This window comes from Astyanax mexicanus, chromosome 9 (assembly GCF_023375975.1).
Source record: "Astyanax mexicanus isolate ESR-SI-001 chromosome 9, AstMex3_surface, whole genome shotgun sequence".
In the NCBI taxonomy this organism is placed as follows: Eukaryota; Metazoa; Chordata; class Actinopteri; order Characiformes; family Acestrorhamphidae; genus Astyanax; species Astyanax mexicanus.
Genome location: NC_064416.1, coordinates 18,358,403 through 18,385,180, shown reverse-complemented (window position 1 = coordinate 18,385,180; position 26,778 = coordinate 18,358,403). Strand labels below are relative to the sequence as shown.

General features: G+C 38.4%; 1 protein-coding gene across 1 annotated transcript in view; it reads left to right on the top strand.

Annotated features, from left to right (window-relative positions):
* Positions 1-26,778, top strand: part of tmtc2b (transmembrane O-mannosyltransferase targeting cadherins 2b) — a 184,260-nt gene that overhangs the window by 116,861 nt on the left and 40,621 nt on the right. Inside the window, exons 3-6 of the mRNA XM_022679614.2 lie at positions 16,437-17,280; positions 20,944-21,058; positions 23,041-23,126; positions 25,646-25,830. Coding sequence (XP_022535335.2) covers positions 16,437-17,280; positions 20,944-21,058; positions 23,041-23,126; positions 25,646-25,830 — 1,230 coding nt within the window. The remainder of the gene's footprint in view (positions 1-16,436; positions 17,281-20,943; positions 21,059-23,040; positions 23,127-25,645; positions 25,831-26,778) is intronic.

Below are 26,778 nucleotides of genomic sequence, written 5' to 3'. Positions count from 1 at the left end.
CAATTTGGTAAAATCAAGAAAAAATTGGTAAAATTTGGAAAAATCAAAATATCATCATTATTCCAGAGCTGTATATACGATCTCAAGCTTGCTTACATCTCTATGTCAAGTCTTGGCAACCCTCCAGCACATCGTCTCTTTTCTTTAACTCTGTTGTCTCTCTGTTGTGACTTTATTTTTTGGAGAGGGGGAAGTCTGGCTTTCTATGATCAGCAGAAGCTACTCACTCAAACTACATCCCAAAACATTCTCTCCCCTCTATTCTGACGTCATGATCTGAATAGCAAAATACAAAAAGCGGCACCCTAGCATGTACCTAATCACTTATTACTACAAAGGAAGAACAGTGAATAGGACACTGTCTCTATTTTGTCACTCCATAGGGACTTTTTCACTTCCCTTAGGTCCTCCAGTGTTTGCTGCGATTCTGCCATTTTGCCAAACACAGTGGACTGTCAGTTTGCTTTTTTTTAAACCCCTATATTCAAACTGTTCTGCTGGATAAGATGGAATCACCTTAAGCAAACTGCAAACTCTTTTCATGAGCCGACATCAGCACAGCCCAGCCCAACGGTTTTGGCTAGATAAATAAATGGCAATAGGGAGAGCAGGTGTTTACCCAGGAAGGCCTTCCCACGGTCACCCTCGATAAAATTCTGCCACTAATGATTTTGAGTTTAGAGTTTGAGGTTTCTCCATCACGTCGATTTATTTGGGTTCGTCTTTTTCCACTCCAGTGATTTAAGCTGCAGATTTTCTCTTAATGATGATACATGGCTGCAAGTATTTCTTTTGGCCACCTTGGGAAGCAGCTCAATGCATTTGTATGTTGTTTGAGAAATTACCCTAAAATCACTTTCCGATATGGTTGGGATGGCAGCGGTCTGCTGGTTCTACCTGGCTGGGTTCAGTTTAGGGGAAATGAGCAAATTTCTTGCCAACACAGCTTCATTTTTGCCATTTTGAGATGATGTGCTTTACATTCCACCCTTTTTCAATGATGACTTTACCTCTTTATTTATTGATATATCTATATGTATAACATTTCGAACACTCTGGTTAGAGCCAAAGCGTCAGTGGTGTATGAACTGTACCCTGCCTTCAAAAAGATACATTACCTCTACGTGAAATGATTTCTCACCCTCGTTCTGCATTCTTTGCTGTTTGTTTTCCAAGTATGGCATTTCTTCCATGCTGATCAAGTCACATCAAGACAGATTGAAACTGAACTCAAATTTCTACCTTAAAACTCAAAACATTCTGCAGGATTTCTTCCATTGCTTTCCTAGGTTATTGAACTTGGCCCAGAGCAGACCCAACGAGCGCAGAGCAATCCAAGGTCAGCTATTCGGCGTGACTCTAGAAGATTATCTATTTATTCTAGACTGGCTAAGCTAGCCAGCTCCAGAGATATGCATGGGCTAACTGGATTTAGTCTAACCCTGTTTAGATACAGTGCTTCTAGGAATTGTTTACCAGTGTTACGCTTGGAAGTAGACTACAAAGATTAGTAGATGATGTACCAGCTGGACTCAAATACTTGGCTCTGAAGGAGCGTTTCGATCCCACTGGGAATGTCTTCTTTTTGGGGAAAGGTGGTTTAGGCTACAAGCAGAGCCAGTATAAAGTAATTCGATGGGGCCACCTAATAAAAGCATGGCTAATCGGTTGTGTTACTGGGTGAGGAAAATGCTGGTATGCAGTTCTGCTCAGCAGCCTTTGTTGATTTTGTTATTATGGTTCATGGAGAATTTGCCCAGCTGTATTAAAAACTGGGCAGATTCTTTTGAACACTTATTTTCCCTCTCTCTCTCTCTTTCTCTCTCTCTTTCTCTTTCTGTCTCTATCCCTCTCTCTCACTTTCTGACTCTCTCACTCTTAAATACAGAGGCTGTTTTTCCAAAAAGTTTTTTCTTCAGTCAACAGTGGATAGTACAGATTAGTAGGTGCAGATTTGCTGATGTGCTGTGCAATTTGACAATAATTAATTGCATTTACATTTTCTTATTGGATTAAAAATAGGCATTAAAAAGCATGTCTAGGATATCATGCAGAGAACTCTGACCCAACTTCAAATTTCATTACAGAACTCATTACAGTGTAAGAATCAGGTTTATTTGGATGATGGGCAGCAAATGTTGAATAGCATCGTATTATCACTGTATTATACATGAGATTTTTAAGAATATCAGGATCAACTTGAACAGAGATCTGTTCTTTTTTTTTCCGTCTTGTTCTTGCCTGACACCCCCATCTTCCTTTGTATTGTATAAATCACTTTCTGTCATTAAAATTGAGGCAGGAAAGTTTTCAGATCCTAGTTCATTTTATACAAACAATTATTTTTTGTACTGTTATGTTGGGAGGCTTGTATACCCTCATATAGTAGTCTTAGCTAAGCTCGTTAGCTTTGGATAATAATGACTAACCAGAAATACAGGTGCTCTGTTGGTTTAGCTAAGTAAAGGCAAGGCAAGGCAGGGCAAGTTTATTTATATTTAGCACCTTTTATACACAACGGTCATTTAAAGTGCTTTACAATTTAAAAAATACAAAGAAAAGTTAAATAAAAAAAACAAGTAAAAGAATAATATTTAAAATGGAGATAAAAACTAAAATAAGAATAAATCATGAATGATTCAAACATGATTAAAACAAAGAGAAATTAAATTAAAAACATGTAAAAGAATAACAATAAATTGGGAATAAAAAATAAGAATAAATCATAATTTAAACGTGATTAAAAATATATGTTTAAAAGAAAGGAAATTAACAAAATTAATTAGAATAAAAATTCCAAAGAAGAATAAAAGTGTGTTGAGCTGCAGTATTTTAAACTGAGCTGAAACCACGTTTGCTGTTGCATCAGTGCTGAATTTCTAGTGGCATCTAGGCATTTCTGTTTATTAAATGTTCTGTAGTTAAATTATTTTAAGCTCCTTGAAGGTTTTTCAGCACTTGGCTTGGCCGCATTTATTTTTCCCAGAATAAAAAGTAATTTCTTGGGCGTGTTCAGTGTGGACCTTTACCTCACTTTACCTCGCTCTGCCTCCAGCCTAGTTATGTCACATGATCACAGTATATAGTGTAAAGACCTGAGTAATGGAGATCGCGTTTGTTGTTGTTGTTGTTGTTCAAAGTGTTATCACGTCTTTATTATGCAAGCTCGTATCCTGATAACAATAAAAGTCTGATTTATCTAACAACACAACCAGAATTCATCATGGGTAGTGGAAGATGACGTCAGGTAAGTACATGAGGACAAAAGAACACGAGAACGCATATTGAGAATCAGCCATTGTATAAACGAGTAGTGTTCCAAGCAGTTTTACACCGTCTCTCAGCATGTAATAAAACATGTGTTCCTTCTGTCCAAGTTCTTCTGGAAGCTTCTGAACTGAGACAGTGAGACTCTGGGAGCTCTGGGATTTGTTTAATTTAACTTATCTCCACCTTCGCTGTAGTAAATGTCAGTGTTTATCGGAGACTAATTCCTGGCCATCCCTGCTCTCTGTCTGTCGGGTTCTTTGTGTTCAGGCTCTTGGCAGGAGCTGGGCTGAGGTGCTGCTGCTGCTGCTGTTCTCCCAGAGGGCCCTCACACTGAGGGATTTGAGGCTGAGAGATAAGAAGTGCTGTGGTTAAATGTTCCAATCCTCACTGCTGTTCTCTTATCTGAGGAATTAGATTGTGTAGGCATGGTGTTTGTATGGAATATACACTATAAGGACAAAAATGTTGGGACAACTGTTCATTGATTTTTTTTCAAAGGCAATAGTATTAAAAATAAGTTAACGCTGTTGTTGCTGGACTAATTATCTTTCCTACTGCCCAGGAAAGGTTTTTAATAGACTGGAAAATTATTATAGAGATTTGATTAATAATCCCCAAATAGTTCTTCTTCTGCAACTTTTGGCGTTTCAGTACTCTATATATTTTATTAGTAATAGATTTTCCTAACATAATCTTACAGGCCAAAAGTTTGGACGCACCTTCTTTTTTTCAATGCGTTTTCTTTATTTTCATGACTATTTACATTATAGATTCTCACTGAAGGAAATCTGCTGCCAGTTTTTTTATTAAAGTAGAGCCATTTAAAATATGGTGATTTAAAATTAATATAAATAAATGTAAGTAAAATTCTAATTCAATAACACCAATGTCAATGTTATCAACTTGTTTAATTTATTGTACTGTGACCTTCAGTCAAAAAAGCAACATTTTTTATTGCACGCCTTATGTTGAGAATAAAAGCTAAATTCTCACTCATGATTAAATTCATGCACTTGTTGTCAAAAGTAGTTCCTGAAGTTCTTTGTCTCTCTCTTTTTTTTTTTTCTTCATTTGCACTCCAATGCGGGCCATGCACCACTGTCCAAATCTGTTCTAAAAAATCCTCTTCATCACTGTGCTGAGGATGCTGCTGCAGGCCAGAGCAGTGGGTGAAAATAATTCAGCTGTCACCCAGCTCCTCGAAAGCTGCTGTTGGTTTGAAAAGTCTCATTAAAAGCTGGGTTTAATAAACGCAGACTCAGGCCTTGTGTCCATCACCCACTTCCTCTTGAATCCCTTGAGTTCAGACCCAATTTACTCACAGACAAGAGGAGCGGAAGCTTTAGTGTAAAATTTAAGTGTAAATGTGCATCTCAGGACAAAGTAGCTGAGTCTGCAGAGCCAGGAAACGCTTGTGTTTAGCTCTGTGATTTATTATAAGCGCATTCAGAAATGAGCTGTAAAATACAGGACACATGAGTGCAATTCATCATTGTCAGACTTGTATCTCCATTAGTTTTTGATTTTGTTGTTCTTTATATCATCATTTTACAGAATTACGTAATGGAGAGACCAATAGAAATGCTTTTAATTTTAATGAATTGAGCACAGTGCTAACACCACCATGCTTAACAGATGATACAGTCTAGGTGTTCTAGTTGTTGAATCCTTCACTTCAGTATTTTTACGAAGATAACCCTGGTCAATAGTGTTGCAACAATTACAGTAAGGCACTAAAAACGTATATAATAATTAACAAAATTATAAATAAAATGGATTGCATGGTATAGTATGTGTACTGTGGATACAACACTTGAATTAAATAAATAAAAATAAGTAGATTTTAGCAGGTATTTCCTAAATTAATTTCTCACTGACAGTTATTGAGAGGCTGAGCACTAGTTACATAGAGTAAGTCTTGCTGTCACATCTGTCATCTGTTTATTCTAAATCTGTGCTATAAATCCTGGAATATTCAGATAGCTGCGATGTTAACAGCCAGGCTAAAGCCACAGTGCTAACAGACACAGCGTCAGTGTTGCATCGGTTTTACCGCAGCCAGCCTCGGCAGGCTTGGAACATGTTAATTGTGATGCTAACTGTTTTTCTGAGCTGGATTACTCACTGATACTGTGGATCACATATCAGGATGGACCACCGCTGGGGTGTTAATTCTTTGTGCTTGAACCGTCTTTGCGGAAAGGGTTCTATCAGTAGCTTCCCAGCTGTGCTTAAGAGCACTGCTTATTATTGAAATTTCATCAAGCCACTTTTCACCCTCAGCTTTCACAAGAAAAGCTCTCTCTGAATTAAAAGGGGTGTTTTTTTTTTTCTTCCTCTCGTTTAATGGGTCTGTTTTGCACTTCATCTCCAAGGATATTATCCTCACATGCCTGCTTCATAAAGGCTAAATTGTTTCATTTTTAAACTGATTGAGAGCGAATTACAAAAAGAGAGAATGGGGGGATAAACAAGCCTCTCTCCCTCCTACTGGGTTGGCTAAAGCATTTATTTCGAGCTAAACTGGATTATAGACAAAAGAGACAGAGCCTGAATTCCTCAGTGGGCTCCAGAAGGCCATGGTGGCACCCCTCCTCCGCTCCCCTCGGTGGGGCTATAATTGAACTCATGTTTTCAAGAGCCTGTCATTGACAACACTGGCCTTATTATGCAGTTGCAAAAAAGAGGGTTCTTCTTTTTTTTGGCTTGGAAGAAAATAGTGGCGAAGATTTGAACTCCAAAACCCCATCCTTGGCCGGTGGACGTGCCCCGGAAAGGATTAGGGGTTATCAGGTTTCGTCTTTTCGCTTTAGCATGTTGTTTTGCATCTTGTTTTTATCTATTTTCCCCCTCTTCTCTTTTGGGAAGAGTGTGTGTTTAAGTGTGTGGTGGGAATATTGCGTGCGGAGCCTTTATTAGGGACACTGTGTTTGTGTATGATACCGTTCACAGGCACCAGTCCATTCCTTTACAGTGACACGGCTTCACACGGCTCAACACAGACGTGGAACCGGCGAGTCCTCGGCACACATATGGATGTGGTTAGCAGTGCAGAGCTGCTTCCAGTGCCAGAGACCAGGCAGACTGGAAATGACACACTTGTTTGTCTCCTGGCCAGATAGTGATGGTGCGAGGGTGTGTGGGCCTGGTGCCAACAACACACCAACACTACGTTTCCTGAGACAACTGTGTTTTCCTACTTTTAGCTTTTGGAGAGACACACAGGCTGTGTCCACACACCAGGTAAAAGTTCAGACTGTAAAAATCACCCTGAAAAATCTGATTTTTTTGGCATCCGGATTGATTTGTGATAGTCTGAAGAGCCAGAAACCACATGAAATCCAATTCTTGCAAGATGTTTGGCTCCAATACGGCTCCAAGCCATGTTTTGTCATGGTTTGAAATGTGATTGTAAGTGGATTTTTACAGATTCATCTGAATTTGGATGCTCTGCCCATTAAAATCAGATTTCACTCTGATTCACTCTGATTTGTCTCACTCACAATGTGTGAACAACAACCTCATTTGCTGTAGAATAACAAAGATTTAGGGAGTCTTAGAACACAGAAACCCATGCAGATGCATCTGCGATGTTCAGACATACAAATCCAATTTGATCAGTTGCAAATAACAGTGTGGACAGTCCTCTCAACAGATCTGATTTGAGTAACAAATACAATTTCCTTAGCAAATCTGATGTTTATTTAGGGCTGTTCACACTAGCTTTTGTTAATGTGACCTGCGAAATAGCAAAGCTTCACATTAAGTTTCAGTTTCGTCTTTGCCTGCTTGATAGAAGTTATGAAGTGTTTCAGTGACTCAAAACCGGGCCTATCACTGAAATTGCATTGTAACTTAGTAAGTTTTTTTTTTTTTTTTTTGCAATTCACACTGCTACACTTACTGTAAGACTTATGAGTTACTTATGGCAAAAAAGATCAGATTTGTGCAACATTCTCTTTATGTCTGTCCATGCAATCAGTTTTATAATAGGAATCTGTGGAAATAGGAATGCATTATTGTAATATTGGAATCATATTACTGAGCTGATGAGCTGATAACTATATATATATATATATATATATATATATATATATATATATATATATATATATATATATATATATATATATAGTTATTATCCAGCTGCATATCCATATATAAAAAATCTGAATTATGAAACATAACAGTGGATCCTGAACTGTAGAATCAAAGTAATTCCCATCCTGAATATCTTTTGCTTTCTTGTCTTGCTAATGTTCTCCCAGTGTAAAGTCTGCCAGTAAAGCATGATGGTTAAAGGAGTGTTTATAATGGCAGATAGATATTACAAAATATTAATCATATAATTACTGTACACTGTATTTATAGACACATCAACTGAGGCTTTTAGCCCACTCGCTCCAGACTCCAGTCTCGCTCATCCTGCTGCAGTTTTATTACCATTTGGCTGCAGGAGTTTAACCACTGAAAACTTTATTACCAATGTTCCTCTAACAGGCTAATCCAATCCGGATCAGTCTAATGACATCATACACGCATGTAGGTGTTTGTTCCAGATGGAATGATGGATCCAATAACGCTCAATAACAGTGGAAGTGCTGAAATCATTACAGACAACTCTGTACAGACGACTCCCTACACACACACACACACTCGTACACTCGTACACACACACAAAGGCCAGTTGAGGAGGGGTGGTCCCAACAGATGAGATAAATCGTTCTGGCAAGAGCAGCCGTGCTCCGTGTGTCTGGCCTAGCGCCCTGCTCTGCTCTGTCAGCAAAACACACCTAATTCCCATAAACACACACATGCGCTGGGACCCTTCTCAGTGACGCACCTGTCAAACCTCGGGATTGAGCTCAAACCTGTGTCCCTTCAGTTTGATAAAACGCTGAAGCGCCGCTCTCATTTCCCACACACACACGTACAAATCCCCCCGTCTGTGTGCTTTGGCTAAACATTGTGAGCACTCTGTGTTAAATCCCTGCTGGGGCTCGCGAGCAGACACCATCCCGGACCAGCAGCCTCCTCGTAAATCCGCCGAGGATCCAGTGCGGCGTGTGTGAGTATTAACACAGCCTCATGACCCCGCTGGCACATCCACACGCTCTGCCGCAGCCCCTCAGTCTCTCTCTCTCTTCCAGCCTCTTGTACTCAGCGAGACCACCAGTAATCTGGGCTGAGGTGGATTTTCTGCGTGAAAAGCCTGAGCAGATTTGTGGAGTTTTAGCACTGAGCGACTGACAGGTTCATGAGCAGTTCAGATTGCAGGCGTTTGTGGGAGCTCTGTGTGCAGTAAGGCTAACAGTACGGCGCAGACGCACCACCCTGTAGATTTTCTAGAGAGTCTTGTTTCTAATTTTACACCATTTTATACAGTCACAGTGCTTGTTCAAATGATCACCCACATTCCAGATCACTAGCAATGCCCCAACACTAGGAGGGTGAAGAATAAAAATATGCCTTCCCCAACACATGTGAAGTCAAGACACTTTTCACAGCCACTGCTGGTTCCAACTGCAGCCAACGCACTCTGAGGTAAGCACCAGATCCCCAGCTCTGATTCATCAGCCAACAAATGCCTGTGCTGAACTACATCACACTAGGAATAAGTGCTGGTCGATTTTCACGATTAATTAGGTTACAATCGAATTGCAGTTTCAATGTGATTTTAAAAATGGAGATCTCACGATTTTACATACAGACATTCCATCTTTTTCATCTAAAATATACGAAAACGCTACTCATCTCTAAAGTATTTCTCCGTCTTACCCTGGTTACCAGTACCAGTACTTTCAATATGAACACATGTTAAAGGCTTGTTGAACATTGTTTTGAATCATTGATTCACTCAATGATTGAGTCGACTCAAGCCAAAGCCTCTGAACACCAAACAGATATACACATATATCCTCTTGAGATCCTGTGTCCCCTTATGAGGACATTACATTTCTACATGTCTGCATCTTTATTCTAAATTTTTTAAAACGTTAACCCTTTGTTCTTATATGGAGACACTGCCTGTACCATTTGGTGGCCGGCTGACAACATTACTCTCAATTGATTAAAACTAAGATGGTGGGAATCCCAGTCACAGGTTTCTACAGCCAGTCCAGACAGAAACATGTGCCAGGTAAAAATTGTCATGCAATTTTACATTTAAAACTAGTTTATTTACTTACTATAGATTTTTTTTTACTATAGATATATGTTTTTGGACTTATTAGGTTCTTCTGATCATCTTTAAATGTTAAAATAAACTATTGTGTCCTTATAAGGACAATGTTGTTTGCACAAACGACTTTATACTTTTATAATGTGACTGTTCCTGGGAGACCCAGTGTAGCTCCTGTCTGCTTGTGTCCAAAAAACTAGCTTCTTTCCTGCTCACATCTGCCCACTCTATTCATGCCATTTTCCACTTTGATATAGACTTGTCCCACTTTTATCTTTTCTCATCCATGTCTTCACCTGCCTGCTTTGATGTTCTGTCTACTTCAGTTTGGTTCTTTGAACAATGCCATCGAACAGCTACTTTTAGTTCCTTAAAACTATTTTTGTAGTAAAGATGTCTAATAAAATGTGAAGAATCTTTGTTCATTTCACCTTTTAAAAGGTTCTCCATACTTACACAGAACCTGAAGGACCAGTAATTAACAGAACAGTAACTCTACATCTGTGAAATGCTAAAATCTAACCCAATTCAAACTGTTATGACTGGCATTCCTGACTGTTCAGCAGTTACAACACAGTTTTTGGAAGCTCTATGCTAAAGCACATGCTTAGACTGAGGGAATTTCAGCTCTCTTGGCACGTCCTGTCCTGTCTAATCTTTCTTTTGTTATTGGGTGTATAGACTATTAGGGATAATCATCTTCTCAGTGATTCTAACATAGTAGCCTCAGGCCAGGTCGGTCTTTGAAGTGTAATCTGTACAGTAAACTATGCTGTACTCATCGCCTGTCTCTATGTAGAGAGAGAGTGATTGTGAAAATGGTGTATTTGAACAGTAAGCAGGTTCTCCTGCATACAGAAACAGGTGCTAATTTCAGTTTAGAAAGTCACTTTAAAGCAGTTATGCTACACTCCTCAACATTAGTGGGTAGTCATTTATCCAGTAGTTTTAATCTGCGGATGATTTTATATTGTGTAACTTTATATGAATAATCCATTATAGATTATCTACAGTTGATGTTAAACTGGTAAACTGGTATACATAGATTTGGAGGTCACGAATATGCTGTGCTACTCAAAATATGCAACACAAGCAATAACAGCGTGGTACCATGATAGGATGCCACCTATAAAAAAAAAAAAAAAAAAAAAAAAAAAAAAAAAAAGAAGTCTATTAGAGAAATTTCACAGCCAGCTTTCAGTGCTATTATACATTTTTTTTTGCCAATTTTGTCTGTGTTAATTGTGCCAAGTGTAAAGTTTGGTGGAGGGGGGATTATGGTGTGGGATTGTTTTTATTCCAGAATTTGGCTCGACCTCTTAGTTTCACTGAAAGGAACCCTTGAAGTTTCAGCATGCCAAGAGATTTTGAGCAATTTCATGCTTCCAACTTTGTCAGAACAGTTTGGAGATGAACCCTTCCTGTTCCAACAAGACTAGCTTAGCACATTAGTGCACAAACCGTGATGCATAAAGACATGGGTGAGTGAGTTTGGTGTGAAAGAACTGCAATAATTTACACAATATACGTCTCTTGAAACAATTAAAAAAACACTTTGGCTTCTGAATCAGTTTTTTGCATTTTGCTATTTATAGGCATGCATTTAAGTAAAATAAACATTGTTGTTTTATTCTATAAACTACAGACAACATTTCTCCTAAATTCCAAATAAAAAAATTGTCATTCATAGCATTTATTTGCAGAAAATGAGAAATGGCTGAAATAACAAAAAAAAAGATGCAGAGCTTTCAGACCTCAAAAAGTTCATCTTCATAAAGTTTTAAGAGTTCAGAAATCAATATTTGGTGGAATAATCCTGTTTTTTAATCACAGTTTTAATGCATCTTCAAATGTTCTCCTCCACCAGTCTTACACACTGCTTTTGGATAACTTTATGCCCCTCCTGGTGCAGAAATGTAAGCAGTTCAGCCTGGTTTGATGGCTTTTGATCATCCATCTTCCTCTTGATTATAATCCAGAAGTTTTTAATTTGGTAAAATCAAATAAACTCATCATTTTTAAGTGGTCTCATTTCTTTTCAGAGCTGTACATAGAAATGCCACCCATATTAAGTGTTAACAAGTTTTTGATTTCCTACTTTGTAGGCTAAAGTAACAAAGTTATTTAAAGTACCAGCTGATGGGCAGACTGTTTCTTTTGTGAGCATCAAGCGCAATTCTCACCCCATTTCTGACCTTTACTTGGATTGTGCACTCCTCCTTACGCTTTACTACATTCTGCTGTACTCAGCAAGTGTGTGTGTGTGTTGCAGAGAGATAGACAGAGAGTCTCTGTGTTTCTCTTCAGTCAGGTTGTTCCGCTTGGCCTCTGTAGCCTGCAGCTTAAATACCCCAGTGGGACGAGCCCTTTACGTCCTCTTCCCTTCAGGCCCGTACTGTAGTCCTCCGGGGCCTGCGCAGTCCACCTGAAGCCAGACTCAGGGACAAGATCAAAACACGCTCATCCCTGATCTCTGATCTCTGTCCTCCTACAGTTTACATTCCTGGAGCAGGACAGTAAGCTGGGTTATTCAGAGCTGACTTACTCTGGCCTTAAAACCGCTGCATGTTTTTCAGAGCTGTCATTTCTGTAATTGATGTCAGCATGTTGTGAATAAGACTCTTCACTTGCTTCCTGTTTCTGCGTAATAGACTTAAACAGATGTCCCCGGAACGGACAGACTCGGGTTAGTTTAGTTGATATTGAGCTGCACTGTGGTGATGGATTGATTTGCCTCACACGTGTGGAAACTGCTTTGTACTCGTGGCTACTTGCTGCTATAAATGACTGTGCTGTACTGGGGATTAAAACTAATGAAAGATCTGTGTTTGCAAAGGGAAAGTTCTGGAAATTACATTTAGGGTTTTGACTCATTAGTGCTTCCTTTGTTTTGACTGGATCTGCTTTGTACAATAATTGCATCAACAATTACGTAATACCTTTTTTTAAATTGTTTCTTAAAGGACATGGGTTGATGAGAATGAACCTAAAAAAACAGGCATGAAAAAGTTTCAGAACTTTCACAATATCAACATATTGCACATGACTAATTTGGATCACTTTATCTATCTCGAATACTTCCTCTCAGATCATGGAACTTTTGAGAAGAAGAATCTTTAGGACACTGTGTTGGCCTGTTATTTTGTTCCATATGTGATAACCTAAGGTGTGTAATAAATAAATATAACATATGAAATATAAAAACCAGTTGAGCCCCTCTGGGTCATTCTTACTCAGAGAGGTAAGGATGTGCTAGAAAAAATATAATAATGGTGGCCACACAAAATATTGCCTTTGAGCATAATTTGGTCATTTTTAGATAGACATGTTGAGTTAATTTGATGGCACAGGTGGTACACGTTTACAGAATTTTTTTTTGAGATACTGTATATTGTTTTTCAAAAGGGTGCACTTGCATTATTGCGCTATTTTATTTTATTGCATAAAATCTTTTCATGAAAATCAAATTGTTTATCACAGTTTTTTTTTCTGGGACAACATGTCATCTAATAAATATTATTGTTGTGAGAGTACACAAAGTACAAGTATACAGGTGAGTAAAAACCTGGGTGCTGAGAACAATATTTACTATAATAAAATAATTAAACAGTAAACACAGTAACAAAACACACAATAATTACCCTAAAGACATATTGTATTGCACTGTAGATATATGTTAATATGGCTGAATATAAAAGTATACAATGCTATCTACATGTGCTGATACCTGAGTGTATATGTGGGAGTGTAGAGATAGTCCAGTAGGTAACAAGAGTGATTATGAGTAAAGTGCAGGTACAGAATGAGTTGTGTGGGAAGTGCAGGGTGCAGAATGATGTATATGGAATAAGTATGGGAAAGTCGAGTAAAGTAAAGTGCAGGGTGCAAGAGTTTTTTTTATATGCTGGCATTGGGGTGGGTTGGGTGTTTATTAAACAAACAAAAACCTATTAACTTTCTTATTAATTTGTGACAATTTACCATGAGCTGAACTGACAAGATCATGTCTGGCCTGTTTGATAATAGACAAAAAAAGCAACAATAATAGAGCAGTAAGATTATATGCCCCTTTCACTGCTGGTACATCCATTATACAAAGCTATATCTCTGTCAGGGCTTGAAGCATTAGTAGGCGGAGATGTTTGCTATATCCGAGCGAGGCCAGATAGTATGATTAAATGAAGAGAAAGTGGCCTCTTTAGGAGATTTCCCCGGAGAGAACTTCCCCTGTTCTCACAGGATAAAACGCAGATGACAACAGACAGGAGAAAATCAATACCCTGCTGTACACCGCTACCGGCCAATAAAAGGGGAGATCCTCCCTCGCTCCCGCACTGTGGCCGAGCGACTGAAACTCATCACATGGGAGGTGTGAGGCTCAGCTGGAGGTAGCTGTGTGTGTTTTGGGTTTCTAAGTGGGGCAACTGGCTGAGAACCGTGCTTCCAATTGCTGGGACTGGAGTTTGGTTCCCAGCGACGCCACAGCCAGCTGTGACCACAAGTCTAACAATAGCAGAGCTGCCGTGATCACGAACGCCTTCTTTTATGTTGTCCTTTGTATGCCTTTGTAGAACAGTTCAGAGCAATTGTTTTGAGGTTACACAAGGAAAATCTCATTTAATCTTGTTAATGTAATGAGTTTCTTCCAGTAGAATTTGTTCTTGTTGCTATTGGAAACTAGGCAGTTTAGAAACGACGACAAAGTTTCCACCATTCTTTTGTTGTCTTGAACCTCAAGACCTCGCATCAGCAAGTCTCGGACACCCATGACACCATATTAGGATATTTTGCAACTGAAAATGTTTCTCTGCAAATGCAAAAAATGCACTTTCAGTTCCCAGCATCATTCAGAATGGGACAGAACTGACGAGAAAAGAGAAGAAACGGCAGGTTTAAGTTCATTTTTTCACTTTTCTTTCTTACACAAATCAAACAAAACAAAATGGTTACCACCTTTAGTGTGGCCGTTTCCCAGCTGAAATGTTTAAGCTTCACAGGCCTAACCTAGCTGGCTAGGTTTCTCTCTATAAAGGTTTGTTCAATATTAGTTTTAAGCCACATTTTTTTTTTTCATTTAGCCTTTTTTTTTTCTTTCATTTTAGAGGCTCTCTAGTAGGTGTTTTTCTGTCTGTCTGTCTGTCTGTCAAAAAAAACTGACTGTTCACTTACTGGCTAATATGTATACTCGACTGTATACATACAGTAGGTTCCACTGTATTAAGATCTAGTCTAAAACTGCATGGTTGTACTGTGTTCCTGTTCTTCAGTCACTGAACTAATCAACTACTGATTAGGTCCTTTTTTGAGGCATGAAACATCATATTAGAGCAAAGGAAGATAAGATACAGGTAGAAAACTTGACAATTGAAAGTAATGCAAGACCAAAGCCAGAGTAATTAAGTAGCGAAATTAATGTTCTCCTCCAAGTGTGTTGCGCTTTTCTGCAATGCTGCTTGAGTGGTCAGTTCCATATGAGCTTACATTTCAGTGCAATGCCTTATTCAGTGCAGTTACTTTACACTGTTTGATTCCAACATGTGTTAAAATTATGTGTATTAGGAATGCAGATTGTTTGAAAAAAAAAATGTATATACTACAGCTTTTCTCCAATATATACTGCAGTATTCAAAAACACAGGGATTTTCAGTATTCAGAAGTCAATGATCCAACATGCCATTTAATATTAATTATTATAGTATTGCGATGAAGTAAAGTGAATGATACTGGTCTCAAGTAGAAATATCTTGGAAAAATAAGAACTGTGCACATTTTCTTCTTACAATGTGACGCCTGTGCCCTATTACCCCTGTGCCTATTGCAACAGCAATGCTAAAACAATATATATTGTGCAGCCATAATGTACATGTGTGTTTTTTTTTTTTCTTTTTTTTTCTGTCTCTGGATCATTCATTACTGGAGAAGCTGCTAAGTATTGAATTAGTTGCAGCAGATATATGGAGAAGCAGCTTAATTGTTACAGCATCTGTTTTCTCAGGGCACTGTACAAGTTAGTAAGATTGTGGAGGGGAAGTCATAAAACCACGTGAAGCAGTGGAGTTTCCAACATCAACAGTGAGCAAGGCCAGCTGATCAGTGAAGCCGTTCCGCAGGGAACAATACGGCTTAGCCCCTTTGTTCTGCTCAAAGTGTAAAATATTCAAACACCCCATAAATACCCCATAATCATTTCCATGTTGGCAGAGGAAGAGTGTTTAATATTGGCGCTGTATCGTAATATGATTGACGGGCACGGTTATAGCCGATTTTAATGTGCGCTTGCTCTGAAAGTCTGAGAGCCAGGTGTGTAAAGTAATACTTGCTTACTAGCAGTCAGTGTCTTGCATTTTATACTTATAATTTTAGCCCCAATAAAAGATACAGGACATGGGTCTTTACATGTGGCCAAGAATATTAAACTCCTGCCACTGATTGCTTTTCCTCTCTGCGTTCCCAGAAATAAAACGGAGTGCTTCTTGTTATCATCATACACTGGATGATGTCATAGTGAAATAAGGATACGAGCAGGGTTCGTAGTGTGTGTGTACCTCAGAGTTAAATTGTGAATGAATGGTCCTAGTGTTTACCTTTAAAAACAGTATGATGGAAGGAGGAGAACACTGTAAGGTATGCAGAGAAACTGAAGGACTACAGTCGATAAAATAAAACTACTACTAAGTGCTTCTGTTGTATTTGCTCAGTGGCTCTGAAAAAAAGAATAATAATGGGTGTAGAAACAAGGATTGCATTTGTGCCCATTGCGAATGCAATGATGAAACAATATACAGTATAGTGCAGCCATACAGTTTACTAATTAATGCATATGATGATTAATTTCGAATTTATTTTAGAATTACAAACCAATTAGAAAACTTCCTTTGCTTCTCTTTCCCAAAGTATGTCTTGTTTGCTGCTGTTACATGTTACCAGTCAATTTCAGCTTTTCCTCACTGTTTTCCTTTTCTCTCTCTCTGTCTCTATGTTTCAGAAGAAGAACATGCGCCTGTTGCTAAGCGTGTTCCTCCTGGGCTCCTGGGGGGTCTTCCTGCTAGGTTTCCGCCTGTACTGGATGGGCAACAAGCCACCGAACTTCTCCAACTCGGACAACCCCGCAGCGGACTGCCCTAGTCTCCTAACCAGGGCGTTAACCTTCTTCTACCTTCCTGCCGTGAACGTGTGGCTCCTCCTCTGCCCAGACATGCTGAGCTTCGATTGGTCCATGGACGCCCTGCCTCTCTTGAGGAGCGTCACTGATCTGAGGAACCTCCACACTGTTGCGTTCTACGCCGGACTCCTGGCACTGACCTGGTTTGGTCTTTGCAGCAGTCGTGCAAGCAAGGGAAGCAAGGGGAAGGAGACCAATGGGAAGGCGCATCATGTCGCCAACGGAAAGTCCACTACCAATGGACATAGCTACCACTCAGACTATGAACACTCCATTCCAGACTCAGAATCAGTGCAGGCGAATGGGAATGGTACCAAAAATCACTATGTAGCCAGAACTTCTTTGCCCACTACTGAGAATGTAGTGGTTTTCTCATTAGGCCTGCTGGCAATCCCTTTCCTCCCTGCCACTAATCTGTTCTTTTATGTGGGCTTTGTGGTGGCAGAGCGGGTCCTCTACATCCCCAGCATGGGCTTCTGTCTGTTGGTGGCAGTGGGGGTGAGGGCTTTGTGGGTCAGGCTGAGGAGAAGGTCCAGCAGGACTCTGGTGCTGGCCTGTAGTGCTGCTCTGGTGCTTGTGTTTGGGGTTAAAACAGTTCTGAGGAACCAGGATTGGCACAATGAGGAGATGCTGTACAAGTCAGGGATAACTGTGAACCCTGCTAAAGGTGAGTTGTAGACACAGTTTTCTGAAGCATGGATTTGCAATTGCTTTGTACGGTAGATGAACCTGAAATGTGATGGATGGAGGATCAAAGTTACCAGCAACAATAAACTATGACATTATTTAGACTGATATGGGCAACTCATGGTCATACAGCTCTGGAAACCACTTAAATAATTAGTTTCTGTGATTTTACTAAGTTGAAAACCTCTGGAATATAATCAGGAGGAAGATAGATGATCACAAGCCATCAAACCAAGTTAAACTGCTTGAATTTTTGCACCAGAAGTGGCGTAAAGTTATCCAAAAGCAGTGTGTAAGACTGATGGAGGAGAACATGCCAGGATGCATGACAACTGTGATTAAAAACCAGGGTTATTCCACCAAATAGTCAAATATTTCTGATTTCTTAAAACTTTCTGAATATAAACTTGTTTTTTTTTGCATTATTTGAGGTCTCGTCATATTTTTTGTTATTTCAGCCATTTCTCATTTTCTGCAAATAAATGCTCTAAATGATGCTAATATTTTCATTTGGAATTTGGTAGAAATATTGTCTGTAGTTTATAGAATAAAACAACAATGTTTAATTTAATCAAACATAAACCTATAAATGGCAAAATCAGAGAAACTGAAGTATTCTCTTAATTTTTTCCAGAGCTGTATGTATTGAACTACACATACACAAGTATGTGCATGGAGTTGTAGAGGTTCCTAATGGTGTCCTGTGATAATCCATCTCATGCAGCTTGAATATTCACACACACTTCCTGCAGATTTTGTAACAGAGGTGAGGTGTTGTTTCAGTTGTAGAGTGTTCAGTAGCAACCCATACATTTTTATTCGAGGGTCATTTTGGCAATCTGACCGACATATAGTTTCTGTGTCTTCAACGCAAGCTATTGAGACAGCAGCAGTATGAGGCCGAGCATTGTCCTGTTGCAATAGCACACAAAAAGACGTGGCCACTGGTTGCAGGACCTCATTAACATAACTTTATGATATCAAAGTTTCTGTAATAAAGACTCACTCACTTCTGAGTCACTCTTCATGGTTCACAAACTTTATTTTCTGTCAGTTGATACCTCCTGGGTGCAACATTTAAATGTGTAACTTTGGTAGTTAACCATAACAAAGTAAGCTCTTTGGAGTTTTTCAGCTCCTGTTAAAAGCTAATTGAACCATACAAATTACAGAAATTGCACAGTGATGGCCATACTATAAATTTCCCATCAGGCCACAGCATCCTTCGTCTCTCTGATAGACAGATTGTAAGGGTTCCAGGGCCATCAACTTGCACACATTTACCCACTAATTATTATTTAATCAGTCATGTGGAATAAATGGAATATTCAGTCACACTCATACATATCCACACACACACACTCTTATATATCCACACACACACACACACACACACAAACACACACACTCTCCAGTCTTTCTCTTTTACTCTAGCTTGTATCTGAAACTTGTTAGCTCATGAAATATTCAGAACATTAAAGCAGTACCTTTTAGCTATGGACCAAAGACATGCATTTTTAATAGGATGAGTAACGCCCCAGTCAGGAATTGATAAACAGGATTGCATCTACTTTTAGAACAAAACTAGCTTACACAGTTTACAAAATGGAAAAGGGATAACTGCTATCCATGTTGTGTGTGTGTGTGTATGCTGTCTTTTTTAACATATATATAAAACTGATTTGGGTCTCAAGAGAGTTGGGTCTCAACTCTAATGAAAAACATATGTTTAGTCTCATTATTAGTTTTGATTTGCAACCATTGTTCTGTAGTAGAATAAACATATACTAAACACCTGTCAGGTTTGGCACATCTTCAGATAAATGCGCCTTTTATACTTTACTCTTGTTAATAGCTGCAGGCAACGCATTGTACAAAGATAAACACCTACTCATACCTGTCAGCCTTCACAGCTTCAAATGATGAACCAACTCTTCAGTCTGAAGAACAAAACAGATGTGCAACATGTTTCAGCTTGGTTCTTACGTTATCTAAATAAAACTAACAAAAATGAATCAAATAATTAGTCTGTTAGCATGAATGAAAATAAAGGATGCAACAACATACAGTTATTTTTGCAGGTTTATATTAATTTTGACACTTTTTATTGAATGCATTAAATAAGCTTAATGTAATTTTGTCTTGGTTTTTGAAAGAAAAAAAAAAAAAAGGTATTTACCCCCCTCCCACACAGCCAGGGGAGGGGGGTTGTGGATCTGACAACGCTGCTGAAAAATCTTAACCAAAATCTTAATCCTGAAATCAGTTTTATGTTTTATGACTGTCGTAAATTATTCGGCCGATCATTGATCATATATACAGCTCTGGAAAAAAGAAATTAAAAGGCCACTTTAGTTTCTGAATCAGTTTCTCTGATTTTGCTATTTATAGGTATATGTTTGATTAAAATAAAAATTGTTGTTTTATTTTTACTAAAAACTGCAGACATTTCTCCCAAATAAAAAAAAAAAAAAAAAAAATATATATATATATATATATATATATATATATATATATATATATATATATATATTGTCATTTAGAGCATTTATTTGCATAATATGAGAAATGTCTTAAATAACAAAAAAGATGCAGAGCTTTCAGACATCAAATAATGCATAGAAAACAAGTTCATATTCATAGTTCAGAAATCAATATTTGGTGGAATAATCCTGGTTTTTTAATCACAGTTTTCATGTATCTTGGCATGTTCTCCTCCACCAGTCTTACACACTGCTTTTGGATAACTTTATGCCACTCCTGGTGCAAAAATTCAAGCAGTTCAGCTTGGTTTGATGGCTTGTGATCATCCATCTTCCTCTTGATTATATTCCAGAGGTTTTCAATTTGGTAAAATCAAAGAAACTCGTAATTTTTAAATGGTCTCTTCTATTTTTTCCAGAGCTTGGATCTCTGAGAGAACAGCATTACAGTAATAACTGCTCTTACCTTTTCAGAGTTCTGTCTACAGACTAGAGCCGGAGCAGCACATTAACTTTCTCAACACTTTCTGTCACTTTGTGCCTTTTTTCAGATGATGAATTTGACTTGAATATCAGTGAAGTACGTGGCATTTATTGAACACGGTTCACTTATAAAACTTTAAAAAGTGAGTCAGCCAGTGAGGAAAGGAAAGTAATAGTCACTGTAGTAGTGCTAAGTTCAGTATAATACACATCATGCTGGGGAAAAGAAAGGTTTTATTATTTTACTAGGTTTAATAAGTTTAGCTAGGCATAGACTTAATAATGTAATATAAGTATGTCATTAGAGGTTTCAATTTGAATGTTCAAATCTAAATTTGAATGTAATTCTAATAGGGAATTAATATTTAGCAGCGAAAATGAATCATAGCAGCCCTAGCACACATTGAATTATTTTTATTTATTTTTTTTTGTATACTTTATTAGGTATTTTCGTTTATTTAGCTCAACACTGAGCATGTTTTTTTTTTCCATGCATATTTGGTGGGAAAATTTGTTGCTAATAAATTAAAGTGCTGTAACTATCCAATATAGTTAAAGTATTAGAGGTATTAGGTGATTGTATCCTGTTGATTGAGTAAAATAATCTCTGTGCATCATTCTGGGATTGTGTTAAACACCATGTTAAACATGTTCATTCTTTCATTCTCCTTCTGAAGCCTGGGGCAATCTGGGAAATGTCCTGAAGAACCAGGGGAAGATGGACGAAGCTGAGCGAGCCTATAGGAATGCTCTGTACTACCGGAGGAACATGGCTGACATGCTGTATAATCTGTGAGTATATGCAGCATGTCTTCTGAAGCAGATGCTGATGGTCAGTCCCTCTGAGGCCGAGCCATCACTGTATTCCTCAGAGCCCCCCACCCCCTCCCCCACTCTAACTGTACCCTCGTTAATCACTCCACTGTCTCCTGCAGGACCTCCAGCTTTACCATTAACCCCACAGGTCAGAGCTCTGATATCTGGAATTCATAACGCATTCGCTGCTGACGCGCGGGATGTAGTGACACTTGTTTGAAAGCACCTTGGAATTCGTGAGATCAGGGACACAGAGACGGATGTTGAATTTATTAGGGGTGGGAATCACAGAGCATCTTACAATATGATATCACGATACATTGCCCATAATAATGATGATGATATCATGATATTTTAATTCTGTGATTCTCGATATACAGTATTGTGCAAATGTTTTAGGCACCTGTGTAAATTTCATTAAAGAAAAAGTTTCTTATCTGTGCAGTAAGTGTTTATTAGCTCAGTAAAACACTAAAGCATTACAATAAATACAAACAGCAATTTTACAAAAAGCAGAGCTTTAACATCACTGTTTTCCTTAAAACTTCTCCTAATCTCTCCTCCTCATCTGAGTTTAATAGAGTTATTTCTAGTTCTCCTCATATATTAACACCTGGTAAATGTGGTCACTCAGGTGAGCTGTTGACGGAACTGAACATATACACATGCAGGCTGAGGAGCATCCAGGAGAAATCTGGTGTTTCTACACTTTATCCTACAGCTTGGCTCACAGGATATAACATACTTAGTTAAAAATAAAAATTCCTTGTTACGTTTTATTGTATGTATGTTTATTTGCATCTGTTTAAATGATATGTGATGTTTTTTTCAGGTAAAAACACTCATATTGCTGAGATAAATGGATTAGTGTAATTTGCTTTGGTGCCTAAAACTTTTGCACAGTGCTGTATATGATGATAAAATTCTCTACGATACTTTGTGATCTGTGTTTCTGCAGAGGATAAAATATCAAACAGCAGCAGATAACATGTCTATCCAAACCATCACTGATTGGTGGAAACTTCACACTAGTCCTCAAGCAGCTTGAACTGTGTGTCTCTCCCACTTCCTCCAGACTCTGCTCCCTTGATTTACAATTAAAATGTAAAATTTACTGATGGTCAGAGATGGTTTGGAGACACATGTCATCTGCTGGTGTTGATCCACTGTGTTACAGTATATCAAGTCCAAAGTCAGTGCAGAGTTTTCCCGGAAAATCTTACAGCCCTTAATGCTTTCTTCTGCTGAGCTGCAGATTTCATTTTCCAGCAGGACTTGGCACCCTGCCACACTGCCAAAAGTACCAATAGGTCATATATAATATTCTAATATTTTCTGAGACACTGATTTTTGGGTTTTCATTGGCAGTAAGCCATAATAATCATTAACAATAAAATTAACACTTTTAATAGATCACTGTGTGTGTAATACCTCTATATAATATATGAGATTCACATTTTGAAATGAATTACTGAAATAAAGTAACTTTTTAACGATGTAATTATTTTTTATTTTGTCCCAACTCTACAGTTAATTTTGGGATCATTTTTTATTTTTTTTTCATCTGCCACTACTGTTGCGTTTTGTCTGCATGCCAAACTATCGTAATTAAAAACTGAACACTGTAGTGATGTATTGGCACCATATGGCCCGCCCTAGGCATCTGTATATTTATGGAGGACTCAACAAACGCAATAAACAGCTTTGGTTATTACTAATCAGCAATAATCTATAAACAGCAGGTTATTAATTAGCATGTGAACTGGGCACGTAGGTTCTCTGGCTCAGTGCCGACAGAGTCAGGCTCGCTACATCTGTCAACACCAGCAAAAGCCTTGTTTGCATCAATGGAGAAACATGCAGTGGATGCAGATGCTGCCAGCTTGATGATGATGATTATTAGCCCTGAGCTCTGTCGCCTTTTTCACTCTGTTATTTGTTGTTTTTGTGATTCTCAGGGGTCTGCTACTGCAGGAGAACAGCAAGTTCTCTGAAGCTCTGCAGTACTATAAGCTGGCCATTGGGAGTAGGCCAACTCTGGCTTGTAAGTGCACTGTCTCTTTTTATTGACAATTTCAAGCTCTCATAGTCGTGACCGTGTCCAGGCAACTGCAGATTCAGCCGTGTGCGTGCGTGTGTTTGGGCTTGTTGTGTATAAGCTGCATGTTTGTGTGTGTGTGTCGATGTGTGTGTGTGTGTGTGTGTGTGTGTGTGTGTGTGTGTGTGTGTGTGTGTGTGTGTTTGTGTGTGTGTGTGTGTGTGTGTGTGTGTGTGTATGTGTATGTGTATGTGTGTGTGTGTGTGTGTGTGTGTGTGTGTGTGTGTGTGTGTGTGTGTGTGTGTTTGTGTGTGTGGCATGGCTCCAGCATTACTGAATAAATGACTCTTGCCTGGATTTCTGGATACTCTCTCAAATCCCACAATGTCAACACTTAAACAAATTAGGTTTCATTCCAGTTGAATCCAGGTCAGAAAGACTTTGACTGGTCTGGCATGCTGTGCTTCTATCACTGTCATGCGACGCTGTGTTAAAACAAAGCCCTGCTGTACTGTTTTCTGCCAGTTTTAGAATTCTCACAGATGAACTCCATCACTTTTTACTGCAGTAGGAGGAAGCTGTGAATTGTGAGTGTGGGTGTTGTGGCTTATGATAAGACTACTTTAAATTAAAATAGATTTAGAAAAAAAATCCACATCTATATAAAAGTTAATAGTGGATCAACAGCAGCAGATGAAATGTCTCTCTAAACCATCACTGATTGTAGAAACTTCACTCTAGACCTCAACTTCACTCTAGACTGTGTGTCTCTCCACTCTTCCTCCAGACTCTGTTACCTTGATTTACAAATGAAATATTACAAAATTTACTGATGATCAGTGATGGTTTCTGCTGGTGTTGATATCCACTGTGCTATATCAACTATATCAAGTCTAAAATCAGTGCAGTGTTTTCCCAGAAAATCTTACAGCACTTCATGCTTCCCTCTGCTCATAACTTTTATGGAGATGCGGATTTCATTTTCCAGCAGGACTTTTTTTTTTTTTTTTTTGTGCCTTTAAAACTGGGGTCATGATCTGCATACGTGAATAATGTCTTCTGTTTTAAAAGTCCTGCCTGCTTTGTGCTTTGTTCAAAACATACCTCATTCTTATGTAACTTGTGAATGGGCAGGACTCGGTTGCATTGTGAAGTATCTGGACATCTGCTAATTCATTGTTTGTTCTGAAATCAAGGGTATTAAAAGAGCCCTATTCTATTGGCAGTGTGTCCTTACACAGAGGCATTTGCACATCTGTGTCAGCAAAGGTGCAACTTACAGTAGTTAAATCAACAAAGAGTGGGATTAAATTAATTTATTTAATTAAAATTAGTGTTCAGAAACATTTGAACATTTGCAGTCAGTTTCCCAGACAGGGATTAATCCTCCTCATAGACTAGATTTCCTTTCAATGGAAAATCTCCAATGCTAACAAAAAGCCAAATGCTGCGTAGTTCAAGAGTCCAAGACTAGGCTTGATCCTTGCCTCTGAAACTCCTGCATAGTGTATATCCATGCTATCAAGCCAAAATAATGAATAAATAAAATCTAAATTTAAAAAAGAAAGAACTTTTTAACTTCCAGATATCTAGAGGGCAGGGTTTTAACACAGCACAAAATGAACCAAATGAACAAATGAACCTGACAACAATCTTTACATGTTGAACTAATAATAAAAAATTATGATAATGTTTTAGAAAATCAATACAATATTGCAAAACAAAATATGATCACAATATTATGCAATTTTTTCTTATACCTCTACCATAAAGTAACAGTGTTTTTTTTGTGTGATATCTGCTTTATAAAAGGAAATACTGATATAAAAATGCCAAATGACAGTATTTTACTGTATAATTTGTATGTGTATGTATTTGCACATCTGTGTGATTTTAATGTGAAATCTCCATTCAAAATGCTGTGTAGTTCTGTCTGGAAAATTGCCCAATAGTGTTTAGCAGATATATATATATATATATATATAATATTATATATAAAAAACTCTCAAAATATATACCTACTTTATACTACTTTATAAAAAGAGACTCTATACAATAGCTATCTTTTTAAAAACAAATTTCACTGAAACCCATCTTGATTCAAATCCTCCGGCTACGAGGGCACTAGTCCCATTCTGCACATTCTGAAATAAATAGAGCTCAGAATTGATGAGTAGCCTTGAGGAACACTCAGTTTATACTGTATCTGATTGCACTGCTGAAGAAGGCCTTTTAGATCCAGCAGATCAGATCAGGGGTGCAGTGTGCGTCAGACACTATCCTGCCGATGGAGTCGATACTTCTCCTCAGCCTCACATTTGACTCCAGCCCCTTGAGTGGTGAATATGTATTGGCGCCCCACAGACCAGTCTGCCAATTCATCTGCAGCAATCAGCAGGGGACTTTTCTCGAGCCCCGAAGGGACTAATTACCCTATCCCTGTATGCTAATGTACTTTCACACTTTCATTCTCTCTGCTCTGCCTCTCTCTCTCGCTCTCTCTCTCTGTCCTGCTCTCCTCCCAGCTGCCTACTTGAACACAGGTATAATCCTGATGAACCAGGGCCGCCTGGACGAGGCAAAGCGCACCTTCCTCACCTGTGCAGACATCCCAGACGAGAACCTGAAGGATCCTCATGCACACAAGAGCTCCGTCACCAGCTGCCTCTACAATCTGGGCAAGCTGCTACATGAACAGGGCCATCAGGAGGTGAGATGAGGTTCAGGTCATTATTACAGCAGGTGCACTTCTACTGATGTTCCTGAACCTTCTGAGGAACAAAACTTTCTTGACCTGCACAGTCCAGTGAGAATATTATCACCACCTTCTTGTTTCTACACTCACTGCCCATCTTATTAGCTATACTGAGCGTATGTAAGATAACCTTTTATGATCCCACTCAGGGGAAATTTTCATTGTTACAGCAGCATATCACCGCTGTCCAATGAAAAACACTTTATCTCCATTTTTGTCGATTTTTAGTTTACTACATAATTTGAACAGACGAACTGTCCCTTACACTGTGCCAAAATTTATTGATGAACGGACCAATAGAAACTCTTCAAAATGACCTGAAATAAACTCTTTTTACATTGACTTCCATTGAAAGTTTACAAGGTTTTTTCTCTCTCTCCTATAAAGTTGATGTTTTGGAAATAAGTGTTTTTCATTGGACAGCGGCAATATACAATAGGAGAAAAAGTACAAAGAGTATAAATAAAAAGATGCATAGACAGCTCAAAAAGAGTAAATACACATCTGTTATCAGAACAAAGTAAACAGAAATCTCTACATTTATAGGCGATAAAATAGAAATAGAAAATAAATAATACTGAAAATGGAAAATGAAATAAAACCTACAATTTTTAAGAAAAAAACAGATTGCTCATATCCCAGGTATTACACATAGGAACAGAAAAAAAATACTGATATTGCCCATAAGAACAGAGTACAGTCCTACTGTTTCTCTGCATACTTTATTATTATCCTCCTTTCACCCTGTTCTTCTATGGTCAGGACTCCCACAGAACAGGCATTATTTGGGTGGTGGGTTGTTCTCAGCATTACAGTAACACTGGCATGGTGGTAATTTATTACAGTGTGTTGTGCTGGTACAAGTGGATCTCTCAGCAGTGCTGCTGGAGTTTTTAAACACTT